Here is a 16,701-nt window from a genome sequence, read left to right on the forward strand (position 1 = left end):
GACGGATTTGTGGCTCGGTACCACCTTCCCGAGGCCTGCAATGTCACGCTCCCAGGGCCTGAGGAGAGGATGTCTCATCCTCCTCGAGGGAAGATCGCCATCAATGAGGGCATCCTCCAGGCCGGGTTCCGCTTTCCCCCTTCAGACCTAGTCTTACAGGTGCTCCGGGGTTTAGGAATGGCACCGACGCAACTGGTGCCGAACTCGTGGCGTGCTCTGACGGTCTTCCAGGTTCTCTGTCGCTTGCATGCGATTCCCGCCACCTTGAACGTTTTCTGGGAGCTCTACGGCCTGAGCGGCCACCCCCAGGACAAAGGGTGGTGGTGCTTCGCAGCGCGGCGAGGGTGCGGCCTTGTCAAGGAGGGTCCTACCTCCATTCACCACTGGAAGGAGCGCTTCTTTTTCGTTGATGCAGACCCCTCCTGGGAAATCAGGGCAATCTGGGGGACGCCGGTGAAGTCCCCAATTGGCCTGTCGAAGTTGTCGAGGGAGGAATCCGAGGGCGTCGCCGCCTTGAAGGGGTTGGTCGCCGAGGGCCAGCTTCCCCCGGTGGGCCGCCTTATTTCTGAGGATACCTTGGTGAACGTCGGTTTGAGCTCGGTCCCCACCGACTGTGAGTCCGCCATCGTTTCTTTAGCTCTTTTCTTCTCTTTCGTTCCTTCTTCCTTTCGGTTTCTCAGTCCCTGACCATCCCGTCCTTCTTGCAGAGGTCGACGACGTCATGCGGTCGGTGAAGTCGAAGGCTGTTGGTAGGGCGTCCCTGCTGGAAGCAGTCCGGAGGAGGAAACGAGCTCTTCCGAGCGGGGCCCCACCGGCGAAGAAGTCCCGTAAGGAGATACCTCCGATGCCGACCGACGAGTCCGGGCCCACCGGTCAGGGAGATGTCGTGGGCACCGACCGGCAGCTGACGCTGTATCAGCCCTCCGGTGGTAAGGTTGCCGCTACTCCGGAGGTGCCACCTGAGCCTGCTCAAGACGGACGGGTCGGACGTGATCGGTCCCCAACCCGGCCTTCGACTCGGTCGGCTCCTGATGACTCGAGGAGGGACGCGCCGAGGCCCCGGCCGAGCGGGACCCTATCAATTCCTGGGGCGACCCCCGCCCCGAGCGTGATCAGCCGGACTCTTCCCCAGGCGATGGATAAGGGTAAGGCTGCAGAACCACCATCCGGCTCCGGGGAGAAATCGGGGTCTGCCTTCACTACCGATGGCGCCCGAAATCTCATCGAAACAGTGTTGCTGGAGAAGGACCGTCGGCGGGTCCGGGAGTTGGATGTCTCTGACGTCGGGGCCGCCAGCTGCGTCTGTCTCATGTCGGTGAGTGTTCTTCTGGCCGTCTTTCACCATTTATTGGCTCTGTTGTTCTCCGCCTGACTCCCTTATTTTTCCTATTTCTTAGCTCGCCCAGTACATGATCCGTCTGGAGGAGTGCTACAAGGAACAGGCGGGGCTTTTGGCGAAGGCCGAGGACCGGCTGAAAGCAATGGAAGAGGGAGGCCGGGCTGCGGCAGGCAGGACGACCGGGGACCTCGAGGCGAGGCTCCGGGAGGCCGAAGAGCGGGCACTCGGCTTCGCCGCCCTGGAGGAGCAACTGTCAGAGGCTCGGGAGCAACTCAAAGCCGCCTCGGGCCTCGAAAGCAGGGTCAAGAAGGCGGAGGAACGGGCTGAAAAGCAGTCCCGGAAGATCGCGGACTATCGAGAGCGGTGGGAGAAGGCCCAGCGGTCTGCCGACAACGCCTGCGACCGAATCCGCTCTTTTGAAGCCAAACTAGGCGAACTGGAGTCGGCCCTGGAGAAGTCATGCACGGACGTCCAAGAGCTCCGTTCGCGCCTGAAGGAAGCCGAGGCCGCTCGGGTTGCTACCGAGGCGAAGCATAAAGAGGCTCAGGCTGATCTGCTGAGGGTCTCCTCTGAGGCCGAAGGCCGGATTGTGGCGAAGGTCTTGGAGGCCAAGGCTCAGATTATGGAGCGAGCTGAGGCGGAGCTGGCCGAGAAGAGGGCGGAAATCGGGCGTCAGGCGGTAGAGGCTTATCGCCAGTCCGCCGAGTTCGCCCATGATATGTCGGAGGCAGTGCGGACCTATCGCCAGTCTGACGAGTTTGTCCATGACGCGTCGGACGCGGGGGCCGAAGCCTTCACCTTGGGCTTCGAGGAGGGCCTGGCAAGGGTGTCGGCTAAGTATCCCGAAGTTGACCTGAGCGAGATCTCCCTCCTGGACTCCTCTCCGGCACCATCGCCTGCTGGTTCTCCTGCTGCTTCCCTGCCTCCCGCGGACGAGCCCGGCGTTCCCGACCCGGGAGTTCCTCCAAGCTGACCTCTTGTACCTTTCATTGTCTTTTTTATTTTTGTATGTCGGCGTTTTGCCCAATTGTATGGGCCTCGGCCCTGAAAATTAATGCACGTCGAATATTTCTTCATCTCGCCCTCGTCCTCTTTTTTTTTTTTTTTTTTTTTTTTTTAGCTCTTGGTTGCTTCTTGCTGACTTTTGATTCCCGAAGTTCTTCCGGCGCTAGGCCAGGCATCCGAGGGTTAAACCTCAGGAAACTCTTCCGGCGCTAAGCCAGGCATCCGAGGGTTAGGCCTCAGGAAATTCTTCCGGCGCTAAGCCAGGCATCCGAGGGTTAGGCCTCAGGAAACTCTTCCGGCGCTGAGCCAGGCATCCGAGGGTTAGGCCTCAGGAAACTCTTCCGGCGCTAGGCCAGGCATCCGAGGGTTAGGCCTCAGGAAACTCTTCCGGCGCTAAGCCAGGCATCTGAGGGTTAGGCCTCAGGAAATTCTTCCGGCGTTAAGCCAGGCATCCGAGGGTTAGGCCTCAGGAAACTCTTCCGGCGCTGAGCCAGGCATCCGAGGGTTAGGCCTCAGGAAACTCTTCCGGCGCTAGGCCAGGCATCCGAGGGTTAAACCTCAGGAAACTCTTCCGGCGCTAAGCCAGGCATCCGAGGGTTAGGCCTCAGGAAATTCTTCCGGCGCTAAGCCAGGCATCCGAGGGTTAGGCCTCAGGAAATTCTTCCGGCGCTGAGCCAGGCATCCGAGGGTTAGGCCTCAGGAAACTCTTCCGGCGCTAAGCCAGGCATCCGAGGGTTAGGCCTCAGGAAATTCTTCCGGCGCTAAGCCAGGCATCCGAGGGTTAGGCCTCAGGAAATTCTTCCGCTCGCTGGTCGGCCAAGGCTGGCGCAAGCCGAAGCGACCGGTCGGGGCTTCCGGCTAGTCTGCTCCCGGGATGATCATCGGGTTAGCCAGGCATCTGAGGGTTGTCAAGCCTCAGGGAAATTCCGCTCGTTGGTCGGCCAAGGCTGGCGCAAGCCGAGGCGGCCGGTCGGGGCTTCCGGCTAGTCTGCTCCCGGGATGATCATCGGGTTAGCCAGGCATCCGAGGGCCGAGCCTCGGGAGATTCCACTCGTTGGTCGGCCTAGGCTGGCGCAAGCCGAGGCGACCGGTCGGGGCTTCCGGCTAGTCTGCTCCCGGGATGATCATCGGGTTAGCCAGGCATCCGAGGGCCGAGCCTCGGGAGATTCCACTCGTTGGTCGGCCTAGGCTGGCGCAAGCCGAGGCGACCGGTCGGGGCTTCCGGCTAGTCTGCTGCCGGGATGATCATCGGGTTAGCCAGGCATCCGAGGGCCGAGCCTCGGGAGATTCCACTCGTTGGTCGGCCTAGGCTGGCGCAAGCCGAGGCGACCGGTCGGGGCTTCCGGCTAGTCTGCTCCCGGGATGATCATCGGGTTAGCCAGGCATCTGAGGGTTGTCAAGCCTCAGGGAAATTCCACTCGTTGGTGGGCCTAGGCTGGCGCAAGCCGAGGCGACCGGTCGGGGCTTCCGGCTAGTCTGCTCCCGGGATGATCATCGGGTTAGCCAGGCATCTGAGGGTTGTCAAGCCTCAGGGAAATTCCGCTCGTTGGTCGGCCAAGGCTGGCGCAAGCCGAGGCGACCGGTCGGGGCTTCCGGCTAGTCTGCTCCCGGGATGATCATCGGGTTAGCCAGGCATCCGAGGGCCGAGCCTCGGGAGATTCCACTCGTTGGTCGGCCTAGGCTGGCGCAAGCCGAGGCGACCGGTCGGGGCTTCCGGCTAGTCTGCTCCCGGGATGATCATCGGGTTAGCCAGGCATCTGAGGGTTGTCAAGCCTCAGGGAAATTCCGCTCGTTGGTCGGCCAAGGCTGGCGCAAGCCGAGGCGACCGGTCGGGGCTTCCGGCTAGTCTGCTCCCGGGATGATCATCGGGTTAGCCAGGCATCCGAGGGTTAGGCCTCAGGAAATTCTTCCGCTCGCTGGTCGGCCACTTGTCGCTCGCCGCCCATCGGGGTTTCTCTGTGCCCAGCCGCGACCGTGTTTCTCCTCTCCTCCAAGCGTTGCCTGGGGGGAACACGAGAAGGGTATTAAACGCTAATTAATGCGTTACCTGGGAAATCGGATCGCCAGTTGCTGCTGGTGAGGAGTGTTAGTTGAGCGGCCGCGATACGCGGGTTCTTCGAGGAGGATGCGGCCTGGGCGCGAGCGGAGACACGTGGACCTAGGGGTATACGTCACCCGGATCGTCCTGCACAAAGAATGCGATTTAAGGAGAATGACGCTTAGGAAATCGCGGGGAGATACGCCTCGGGAGCCGGAACGGCTCCGGATTCAGTGCGCCTGCATTTATTGGAGCCACCCGTATCGGAACTACCAGGGGGCCGCAGCTTGGCTATAAATACAGGTGCAGGTACGATGGAATTTGCCAAGCCGGAGCTGCAGGTTGCCATGGATCGCGGACCTCCTCCTTGGCATATGACTGAGAGACTCCTGTCGAAGGAAAGGGGAGGCGCTCCCCTTACAACTTCAGCCAACTAGCCGTTTCATCTGGGATCAACAAGGAGGGTCTTCCCGGCGGAACTCCGCTCTAGGCGTTTCATCCGGGATCACATCTCCCCTCCTTGAAGTTCAGCCTCCCGGTTGAGCTCTGCGCCGGACGCTCAATCCGGGACCGCGCCTCCATATACTCTTCCCCCTCGAATCCCTTCTCTTCCCTACCACTGGGGAAGATGGGAATATCCTTTGGAGGCGGCGTTCCCCTGGGGGCAGCGGGAGCTTCTTCTGCGGCGGCTCCTCCTCTTTTTGGTGAGGTGCTGGATGGCGCCTCCGGTTAGAAGCACCCACTTCTGGTGGGACTGCAGCCGCCCTGGGTTGAGGGTTTGGGTCCCCACCTCTTCTTTACTTTCTTTACTCCCTAATTCCCCTCTGGGAATTCCTTGTAATCACACGAGCACGCCACTGTAACCAGAAATTATTGAAATGAAAAGTATTGCACCTTTTTAAATTGTCTTTCTGGCCTTGTTGTTCTACTGGTAATACATCCGCAGGTTAGCGGAATTCCAGCCCCTTGGAATTTCTCGGCCATCTAGGGCTTCCAACTGGTAGGAGCCAGGTCGGTTTACCCAACGAACTTTATACGGGCCTTCCCAATTTGGCGCTAGCTTCCCACCTTCCGTAGGTTGAGATGCCTTAGCTCGCCTCAGCACCAGATCTCCAATTCTGAAAAGCTTCGGTCGGACTTTGGAGTTGTAATATCGGGCCACCCTCTGCTGATACATTGCCATCCGTACCTGAGCCATTTCCCTTGCCTCTTCCAAGAGATCCAAGTTCCCTCGGAGTTGCTCTGAATTGGCCTCGGGTCGGTGCGCGGCCACCCGAGGCGAGGGGAGTCCGAGCTCCACGGGGGCAACGGCTTCCGTGCCATAGGTTAGGCTGAAAGGCGTCTCTCCAGTAGGAGTCCGTTGTGTGGTCCGATATGCCCAAAGGACATTCTCGAGTTCCTCGACCCAAGCTTGCCCCGTCCGGCCGATCCGCGCTTTGATACCCTGGAGGATTGTCCGATTTGTGACCTCGGCCTCGCCGTTGGTTTGGGGATGCGACACGGATGTGAACCGATGCTCGATCCCGAATTCCTCGCAGAAGTCCCGGAAGTGCTTGTTATCAAACTGTCGACCGTTATCCGAGATGAGGACCCGTGGTACTCCAAATCGGACAATGATGTTCTTCTTCACGAACTTCCGGACTTGTGCCTCCGTGATGGTGGCCAGTGGCTCTGCCTCCACCCACTTGGTGAAGTAGTCGATGGCGACAATCAAAAATTTCCGCTGGGCCGAAGCGACGGGGAATGGTCCGAGGATATCCATTCCCCATTGTGCGAAGGGCCAGGGCGCGGTGATTGGCGCCAAGGGGACAGAGGGGACTCTCTGGACGTTGGCGTGGCGCTGGCAGGCGTCGCATTTCCGCACGTGGTCCTTCGAGTCCTCCATCAAGGTCGGCCAATAGTAGCCTTGCCTCATGATCTTATGCGCCAAGGACCTAGCCCCCAAGTGCGATCCGCAGATGCCTTCGTGGACTTCGCCGAGGGCGTAGGCCGCTTCCGCGGGGCGGAGGCACCTTAAGAGGGGGGCGGTAAACGAGGTCCGATACAGCCTCCCTTCATAAAGTACGTAGTGGGCGGACTTCTTTACAAGCCGCCGGGCCTGATCTTCGTCTTCAGGGAGGATTCCTTCGGCGAGGTAGGCGACGAGCGGGTCCATCCAAGACGGCTCCGGATCAATTGCCATCACCGCTCCAGCCCCGTCAATGCTCGGGGCATCCAGGGTCTCCAGGTAGATTGCCCTCGACAAGTTGTGCGCGTCTGCGTCCACTAGGCGGGACAACCTGTCGGCCCTGGCATTTTCGCTCCTCGGGACCTGCTGAATGTCAACACTGCCGAGGTCGGGAATGAGTGTTTGCACCTTCCGGACGTAGCTCTGCATGGTCGGGCTCCGCGCCTCGAACTCCCCTCGAACCTGCCCGACCACCAGCTGGGAGTCGGTGAAGACTTTCAGACGCCGGATGCCGAGCTCCTTGGCGAGTTTGAGTCCCGCGACTAGGGCCTCGTACTCCGCCTCATTGTTGGTCACTGGAAATCCGAACCTCAAGGCATACTCGGCTATCACTCCATCGGGATTGGTGAGGACCAGCCCAGCCCCTCCACCTTCAGGGTTCGACGATCCGTCAATGTGGAGCGTCCAGATCGGGAGATCGAGGCTGGGTGTCTCCGGCGGCTTAGGTTCCGCCTCCTGCACAGTGCACTCAGCAAGAAAGTCCGCGAGTACCTGGGCCTTGATGGCTGGTCGGGGCTGGTAGCGGATGTCGAACTCACCAAGTTCTACTGCCCACTTCACCAGCCGTCCCGCATTCTCTGGATTGCTGAGAATCTGCCGCAGTGGTTGATCGGTCAAAAGGGTGACAGAATGAGCCTGGAAATAGGGGCGAAGCCTCCTGGTCGCAGTCAGCAGCGCGAAGGCGATCTTCTCAGCCTTCGTGTACCGCGTCTCGGCATCCCGGAGGACTCGGCTGATGTAGTATACAGGCTTCTGAAGTCTTGCCTCTTCCCGAACCAGTACTGCGCTGACTGCGGTTGGGGAGACCGCCAGGTAAAGGTAGAGCATCTCCCCCTCTTGCGGCTTGGACAGCAGGGGAGGAGACGCCATGTACTCCTTGAGCTGGTCGAACGCCGCATGGCATTCGGCCGTCCAGAGGAAGTCTTTTGGGCGCTTCAACACCTTGAAGAATGGTTGGCAGCGTTCGGCCGACTTTGCCACAAATCGTCCGAGCGCGGCGACCCTTCCAGCGAGCTCCTGAACCTCCTTCACTTTGGTCGGAGGGGACATATCTTGGATGGCTTTGATCTTGTCCGGGTTGGCCTCGATCCCGCGCTGGTTGACAATGAAACCGAGGAACCTCCCGGCCGAAGCACCAAAAGCGCACTTCGCTGGGTTTAGCTTCATGCGAAACTTTCGCAAGGTGGTGAAAGTCTCCTCCAGATCTGCAATGTGCTGGTCTGCATGGCGGCTTTTTACCAGCATATCGTCCACGTACACCTCCATATTCCGGCCGATCTGCTCCTTGAAGATTTTATTGACGAGGCGCTGGTAAGTGGCGCCAGCGTTCTTCAGACCGAAGGGCATTACCTTGTAACAGTACAGCCCCCGGTCTGTTATGAAGGCAGTTTTCTCCTCGTCCTGTGGAGCCATCATTATTTGGTTGTAGCCGGAGAAGGCGTCCATAAAAGACAGTGGCTGATATCCGGAAGTCGCGTCGACCAGTTGGTCTATCCGTGGAAGCGGAAAGCTATCCTTGGGGCACGCCTTGTTCAGGTCGGTGTAGTCGACGCACATCCTCCACTTCCCGCTCGCCTTCCGGACAAGTACGACGTTTGCCAGCCACTCGGGGTAGCTCACCTCTCTTATGAAACCTGCCTCCAAGAGTTTGTCTACCTCCTGGTCGACCACCCGGATCCGATCCGGGGCACAGTGTCTCTTCTTTTGCTTTACTGGTCGGTGGGTCGGGTCGACGTTGAGGGTGTGAGAAACGACCTCCGGGTCGATCCCAGGTACATCGGCCGCCGACCAGGCAAACACATCTGCATTGGCTCGGAGGAATTCCACTAACCGGAGCCGAGCTTCCAAGTCGAGGTTGGCACCGACCCGGACCGTGCGGTCCGGGCGGTCTTCTTCGAGGGGAACTTCGATTACGCCCTCGGCCGGCTCCCCGTGCCGCAAGGCCACTTCGTCTCTGGCGTCAAGTGACTCGACGCTTAGGGCCTCCATGGGCTTCTTCCCTTTGAGAGTTGCTAGGAAACACTGCCGTGCGGTCGGCTGGTCACCTCGGACCTCTCCAATCCCGGCCGCTGTGGGGAACCGCATGAGCAAATGGTAGGTAGAAACCACCGCGCGAAGGGCGTTCAGTCCGGGTCGTCCGAGGATAGCGTTGTAGGCCGAGGGGACACGGACGACCAAGAACCCGAGCCGCACCGTGGCTTCTGCGGGTGCAATGCCCGCAGTCACAGGCAGCTCGATGACACCTTCGGCCGAGATAGCGTCTCCAGTGAATCCTATGAGGGGGGTGGATGTTTTGTGCAACAATTGTCGGGAAAAGCCCATCTTTTGGAAGGCCTCGTAATACAAAATATCAGCTGAGCTTCCACTATCCACAAGAACACGCCTTACATCATAGTCCGCCATAGTGAGAGAGATCACCATGGCGTCATCGTGGGGAGTCTGAACCCCCTTTACATCTTCATCACAAAAAGTGATTATATTTCCGACCCGCTGCCTCTTCGCGACGGCCACTCCTGATACTTCCGCCGAGCCCCCTGCGTTCCTCACGGGCCGAGAGCAGCCCCCAGTGATGGTGTGGATCACTCCCGCAACGGGTCGATTCTGCTCCCGAGGCTCCTGAGGGGCCGGGTCGGCTGGACGCGGGTCTGCGGGGGGACGTCGGTCGTTTACATATCGACCGAGACGCCCTCGGCGAATGAGAGCCTCGATCTCGTCCCGAAGCTGGAAGCAGTCTTCGGTATCGTGGCCGTGGTCTCGGTGGTACTCACAGTACGCCCGAGAAGGCTTCCTCCCAGGGATCTTCTTCATCTGCCTCGGGACCGGGAGGTCCTCCCGCCCCTTGACCTCCATGAGGATCTGGGCCCGGGGGGCCAGGAGTGGGGTGTACCGGTTGAAGCGCCGGTGCGGAGAACGAGGGCGTGTGGCGCCGTGGTTCCTTGCTGGTGACGGGCTTCTGCGCCGGCGTTGAGGCGTCGGGCTCCTCCTCTGGGGTGCCTCTTTTCGCCTTTTCTTCCCGGGCTTTAGAGGGGCTTCGGCGGCCTCCTTGTTCCGGTGGGAGGCTGCCTCCTCGGCGTCTGCATACTGGTTTGCCCGAGACAACAGCTCCGGGAAGCTCCGCGGCAGACGTTTGTCCAGGGAGAAGGTGAGTCTGCCCTTCCGGAAGCCTCGCTTCAGGGCTGAGAGAGCCACCTCCTGGCTCAAATTCCGGACCTCCAGTGTTGCCTTGTTGAAGCGGGTGAGATAATCCCGCAGGCTCTCTCCCTCGTTCTGCCGGACATCGAAGAGGGAGTCGGAGACCAGTCTTCGCCGGCTACTGACGGCGAAATGGCTGATGAAGAGACGGGTGAACTGGTGGAAGGACTGGATGGAATTAGCCTCCAGGCCGGCGAACCACGCCCTTGCCGGGCCGCGGAGGGTCGCCGGGAAGGCCTTGCAGAGGAGAGGATCCGATGCTCCATGGAGGAGCATAAGAGTCCTGAAACTCTCCACGTGGTCCCGTGGGTCCGCCGCCCCGTCGTAGGGTTCGATCGCCGGCATTTTGAACCCCGGCGGGTTTAGGGTTCGCAGGATCCTTGAGGCAAGCGCCGGCTGGGAGGAGATTTCCAAGTCGGCGAAGGGATCTTTGGAGTGGCCCTTCAGGACCTGGAGCTGTCTGTGGAGATCGTCCACCCGCCGGTCCAGGGAGCGCGACCGGTGGGTGGGAGACAAGGAGCGGCGCGAGGGGGACCGACTGGAGTGCGGGCCCCTCGAGGACTGGGGTGTCTGAGAACGCGCCCGGGTCCGCCTCTCGTACCCCGCGCAGCTCCGATGAGAAGGTCCTGGCAGAATGGACCGCACTCGAGAATCCTCCCCGCGCCGGCGCTCCTCTCCATGGGAGAGGAAGGAGCGCGGGTTGTGAGGAAGAGGCGAGTGCTCGGGGAGCAGCGGCTCCTGAGCTCGCTGCGGCACCCGAGAGATCACACCCTGCAGATTCTGCACTGCCTCCGCGAGGGTGCGAACCTGCTGGGCTAGCTGGTCGAACTGAGCAGGTTCGACCGTCTGAATGGGAGGAGAAGCGGTGGAATGCTGCTGAGAGTGTGTTGGGGACGCAGCAGCCTCCCGGCCAGAGGCGCGAGAGGCTCCGCGACCGGAAGCATTGGAAGCTCCGCGACCACCTCGCCGTGCCATTACGATCGTTCTGAGATTCGGTGCCCTCCTTCTAGCGCCAACTGTTGCTGGTGGTCCAAACCGAGAACGATTGACACGACGGTGTGAACGGGGTTCCGCCTGAGTTGTCTTGGTTGGTGCTGGTTGCGCTCCACCTTCCGCCAAGGAACCTGCAAACAAGCCTTGCACCACCACCAGGGTGGTGATGGCCCTCCGACGGTCAAGTCAGAGGAGATTGGAGGAGGAGAGATGATAATCACAAGTGGGAGAGAGTGCTCTGGGAGGTATTGCTTACCCCCCCCCTTCTCCCCCCAGCCGCATATATACCTGGCTGGGAGGTCTCTCAGGGGGGTTTGTCGTCGTGGGGCACGATAGAATGGCCACTGACATGGCCGTTACGGGGCGTCGTGGAGCAGCGCCGGGTACGGTCATGGCAGGGCGTAGTGGAGCTCCGCTTTGTACGGTCGATACAGGAGATCGTGGGCAGCATCGGGTACAGCCGTTGCAGGGAGTAGTGGAGCAGGAGGCCGCGGCGTGCCTCTGGAGAATAGCCTGTCGTTATCAAAAGATCTCCGACTCGGGGTCGGAATGCTGGATCATAGGGCAGCCGACCTGGGGTCGGGCTGCGAAGCCGAGGAGGTCCGACTCGGGGTCGGAGTGCTGGATCATAGGGCAGCCGACCCGGGGTCGGGCTGCGGAGCCGAGGAGGTCCGACTCGGGGTCGGAGTGCTGGATCATAGGGCAGCCGTAGCTTTCCTGGATACGCGTGCCGATCACGTGGGGCATGGCGGCTCAATTCCCCCATAACAACCACGATTATCAGTTTGCGGTGATCATCTACCCACACAAGGTGAAGATCTAATCTTCATAATTGTTTTAAAAGTTTTTAATTCTAATCTATCTACGAACGGTTTTTGAATAACGTTCATGTGATGAACGATTGATCCCGCTTATGCCTCTTCCACTGCCATCTGAATTTTTTTAAATTTTCTGCGGCATGGGCGGGTTCCAAACAGTGGTATCAGAGCTTAGGCTTCGTAGATTAAGGTTAGAATTAATTATAAACAGGCATGTTAGATCTGAAATTTAAAAGGTTATGTATGCTGAAATTTTCAGCATGCAGAATTTTTTAGGGTTGCTGATTTTTGCATGCTAATTTTTATATGTTTAAGTTGATGATTCTATTGCATTGTTAATGAAATTACAAAGATTTAGAATCATGTTTTACATAATCAGCAACTCATGTGATGACATAACAATTTAGGTTTCAGATCTGAAAATTTTAATTGATGCATGTGGTGATGATCATAGGATTCAAACCCTTTTGGTATCAAATATAATAACCTGCGATGTGATCTGTAATGTCATGTAATTTTTCAGATGCTTGCATGCAACTTATTTGATGGTTTGAGGGGCCTGCGTGCCTCCTAAAAGGGATGTAATTTATTTTTAAATCTGGTTGTATTTCTGTGATGAAATGTACGTCAACGATCATTCGAAGACAGCACATGAGATGAACAGTGATCTGAGCGGTTGATGGCGATTGGATCACGAGTTGATCGAGGATCGAATCAAGGAGGCTCAGAACCAATTCAAGAGTTGAAGACCAATTGATCGATTGACGTGCATGTGCTTGTAATATGACCCAATTAGAATCCATGATCATCACCTGTATTCAGCTTTAATTTTATTGCTGCAATTATAACTGCCTGTGATGTGCCGTTTTTGAATGTGATGTGAATGTGAACGGGATAGATAGATTTACATATGATGCAATCTAGTATAGCAATCCCAATGAGACCTAAACTAAAACCTCCTCAATCAAGTCGAGTGTGAACCAACATGAGCGAGTCATATTAGATTAATTGATCTAATTGGTGTCTAGGAAAGCATGAAAAGTGGTTACTTAATTAGGACCTAACTCTCTGAGTAAGAGGAGCCTCCCACCTGCTTACCTGGCCAATTGTTCGATTACTTCTTATAAGAGCTCAAGTTGCAAACTCTAAGACATGATTAACCAATATTAAGTCCATAGGTCTTCCACCGTAGTAGAGCTACTAAGGTCTTTCTGATGTTGACTTGTCTTGGCTGGACACAGTGGGCAAGTTGCATCGGGGGGCCGGACCTCTCTATAGACATGTGATGTTGTAGGGATAAAGATGGGGTTGGGTATCAATAACTGTTAGGTGAGGACCCAATGACAACTTTATTTCTACGGTTATACGGTGGGTCTGACTTAACTAAGGAATGGGACCAATAACTGTTAGGTGATAATTGGAGACTTCAATCAGCCGCCACCCTCTCCCTCCTTCTTCCCTTTGGCGTGAGCAAGAGAGAAAGAAGAAGAGCCATCGTCTTCTTCTTCCTCCCCTTCGTCGTTCGTCGTCTTCCTTCTTCTTCCTCTCAAAGTAATCAAGAAGTTGATTAAAGAGAGAGAAATTCAGCCATCAAAGGTGATCTCTGCAAGGAAGCTAGCACCCCGGTGAGATCTTGGAGCGATATGTACCTCGTGTGGATACCTGTAGAGGCCGGACGCTTGTGCGGCTTCAAGAGAACCAGAAATCCTACGATCATCAGATAGCGGTGAAGTTCTACCCGCTCAAAGGTAAATATTAGATCTTTATAAATTCTATACAATTAGTAATTGTAGTAGATCTGAAATCAATCATGTCTTTCAATTTTAATCTTCCCTTTAGATTTCATAAAACTGAGTTAGAGAACTCTAGAAAATTTTTGAAATCTACGTTCCCTAGAATGTTAATGAGATGAACGCCCCCACACGTGTCTTTCTGCTGCGATCGTCGCAACGCGTGTAGGGGTAAACCAACAATATCATCTACATACAATATTAAGAAGACAATGGCACTCCCACTAGTCTTCTTGTACACACATAGTTCATCCACATTTTTGATAAAACCAAACTCTTTGACTGTTGTATCAAAATGGATGTTCCAACTCCTTGATGCTTGTTTTAATCCATAAATGGATCTCTTAAGCTTGCATATTTGATTTGCTCTCCCACTTGAGAAAAATCCTTCTGGCTGTGTCATGTAAACCTCTTCCTCAAGATAACCATTAAGGAAGGCGGTTTTGACATCCATCTGCCAGATTTCATAATCATAGTATGCAGCTATTGCAAGCAAAATCCGAATAGATTTAACATGGCAACTGGTGAAAAAGTTTCATCATGATCAATTTCTTGCTTTTGCCTGAAACCTTTTACCACGAGTCTAGCCTTGTAGGTTTCTACTTGGCCATCTGCTCCAATCTCTTTCTTATAGACCCATTTGCAACCTATAGGGTTTACACCCTCTGGTGCATCAACCAAAGTCCATACTTGGTTGGTTTGCATAGAGTCTATTTCGGATTTTATGGCTTCTAGCCATTTGTTAGAGTCACTACTCATGACAGCTTCCGAATAGGTCAGAGGATCATCGTTCTGAACGATGTGAGCTTCATCATTCTCAATGACAAAACCATACCTCTTAGGTGCATTTCGCACTCTATCTGACCTTCGGAGTGGAGATGTTTGTTGTGGTTGTACCTCATCAATGGGTACATCTGGTTGAGGAATATCTTGTGTCTCCATTTGTAGATCTTGAACTTCTTCAAGTTCAATTTTTCCATCCTTGCCTTTTTCTAAGATAAACTCTTTCTGTAAGAAAATGGCATGCCTACCTGATAGTCAATTTTAAAGACCACGCAATAGCACATATCTGGTAGGATAGTGATTACGGGTATCGATCCACAGGGATTGAGGTACAGTTGTTTTCTTAAAAATATTTGAAAAAGAAAATTTGTGAAGACTATTAAACTAAGCAATTTAATAAGAAATGCAATTAAAATGATATCAGTTTGGAGAAAACCTAGGGCAAGGAATTCACCACTAACATCGGAACAAGAATTAATTGTATTTTAATTTATTCTTGGATTAACATGCAAATTAGCTACAAGCCTAATAAGCATTTAAATAGAAATTCACAAAAGCAATTTGGGAATAATCCATCTTCAGTTGGCATGAAATGTCTACCCTAATCTAAGGTGGTAGCACACCACATCTTTCTTAAGCATGAACTATCTTATATTTACTTAGTGATCATGAAGAACAATTATATAAACTTCACATTTAAAATTACAGAAATTAAACATGAGATAAAAGAAGATATCTATTAAAAACAATAAGTTCACACAACCCCAAGAATAGAAATAAAAAAAATACAAAATTCTTATCCTTTTGTTAGGGCTGCATCCAGCCCTAGAGAAGAGCTTAGGCTTCCATGCAGTGGTGGATGGCAGCAGCAGCACAGCAACAGGCTCCCATTCCTTCCTTCTCTTCCTCTAGCGACTCCCCTACGAACGTGGACTTCATTATTTCTTCATATGGGAAGTTATTCCCGAAATGTCCAAAATTTTCTCCCTCTTATTTTTGTGGGAATTTGGCTGGTAACCCAAGCTTGCCCTTCCTCTGTGTAAGGCTCCCTCCTTTTATAGGCTGCAATCTCCTCCTCTCTCCTCTGTTCCGAATGAAGGATTAAGATGAACAAAAGCGGGATAATGCAGATGACTTCTATCCCTTGATCCTTGGACGTGGGAGTTATCTTGCGGATGATGATTTGAGTCTATCCGTGGCTGATGGAGCTGAACTTCGGTTGAGCAGCTGAGAACGGAAGAACGGCTGGGACGCAAGCATTTGAGAGGATTTCGGAGGCTGGGATCTGATCATTTCTTCAAGCATGGGTGATGAGATCCTGTTCCGAAGCCGAGAAGGATGCAGTTGCTTGTGAATGGTTGGATAGCTCATGCGGACGGTGGATGCTTGAATCAAAGGGAGATGATGTCTATCCGGACGCTGGGAAGCTTGGATTTGGTTCTACCCGTGGATACTGGACTTAATCCGAATTGAAAGGAAGCTTGGGAACGGCTGGCCATGGGATAAGGATGGAATGACTCGGCCTCTGTTCTGCTGGAAGGATGATTTTGGTTCCATGCGGACAGTGGATGCTTCGGATGAGTGGAACAAACCGATGCTTTCAACGTGGAGGAGACGAATCTGAGAGGTGACCAGGGGATGAAGATGCTGGATGCGAGGATCGTGGGATATGGCCTGATCTGTTCAACGTGGAGGAGAAAAGATCACAACGGGATGAAGCTAATCCGGATGCTGAGTTTGAGCTTATCTGGACTCTGTTTTGAAGCAGGGATTTATCCGAGATGATGGAGTTGGGATGAGGATGCAGATGGGCTTTGTTTGGTAGAGAAACGTGGGAAGGATGATTTGCTTGGCATGCATCGCGGGAGAAGCTGGGAGTCCGGAAGAAGAGGGTGGTTGCTGGTTCTCACGCGGAACAGGGGATTTTGGGATTTTGTTTGTGAATGGAAAGAGTCCAGAACAAGAAGAAGGTGATGATACGTGGATGATCTCATGTTCTGCTGGGGAGAATCCGGAGGATAATGGAATGGGTCTCGGCTCTAATCCGGACGCGGCTGGGATCAAACATGGGTGATGGAATTTGAGTTTATCCCGTGAAGATGGAACCAATCCAAACGGGATAAGCGTAGGATCTAGCGGAAGAATTGGAAGATGATCAACGTGGATATGATTCCGAGGGACGTTGGGAGATTCGGGAAGATGAACACGGTTGAAGCTGGAGACTTATCCGTGGATGATAATCGGAAGAAGATTTGATGTTTCAACACAGTTGCTGGAAGGGAATGTGTGAGATGAGTGGAGGCTTTGAACGCGGAAGGGATGAAGGCTGATAGATTCGGCTGGGAGCAGGACTTTTAGACGCGGGGGAGGATGGAATGCAAGCTTGTATTATGACCTGGACGGTTGGGAATGAACTCTATTTTGAGCATCGAGTGGATTACGTGGAAGATACTTTGGAATGAAGGGGACTTGCATGATGACGTGGGATGGACTTAGAAAGGAGTGAACAGGGAAGT

The 16,701-nt window shown here is 54.7% G+C and overlaps 1 protein-coding gene across 1 annotated transcript in view; it reads left to right on the forward strand.

The window, feature by feature from the left end:
• The first annotated feature begins 631 nt into the window (after nucleotides 1-631).
• The window catches only part of LOC149767983 (uncharacterized), a 69,702-nt gene continuing 53,632 nt past the window's right edge, over nucleotides 632-16,701 (forward strand). Inside the window, exons 1-2 of the mRNA XM_089929895.1 lie at nucleotides 632-1,315; nucleotides 1,398-1,901. Of these exons, the coding sequence (XP_089786021.1) occupies nucleotides 722-1,315; nucleotides 1,398-1,901 (1,098 nt within the window). The 5' untranslated portion in view covers nucleotides 632-721. The remainder of the gene's footprint in view (nucleotides 1,316-1,397; nucleotides 1,902-16,701) is intronic.

This window comes from Phoenix dactylifera, chromosome 3, assembly GCF_051530095.1.
Source record: "Phoenix dactylifera cultivar Ajwa chromosome 3, Ajwa_hap1_PhDact_Kaust_v1.1, whole genome shotgun sequence".
In the NCBI taxonomy this organism is placed as follows: domain Eukaryota; kingdom Viridiplantae; phylum Streptophyta; class Magnoliopsida; order Arecales; family Arecaceae; genus Phoenix; species Phoenix dactylifera.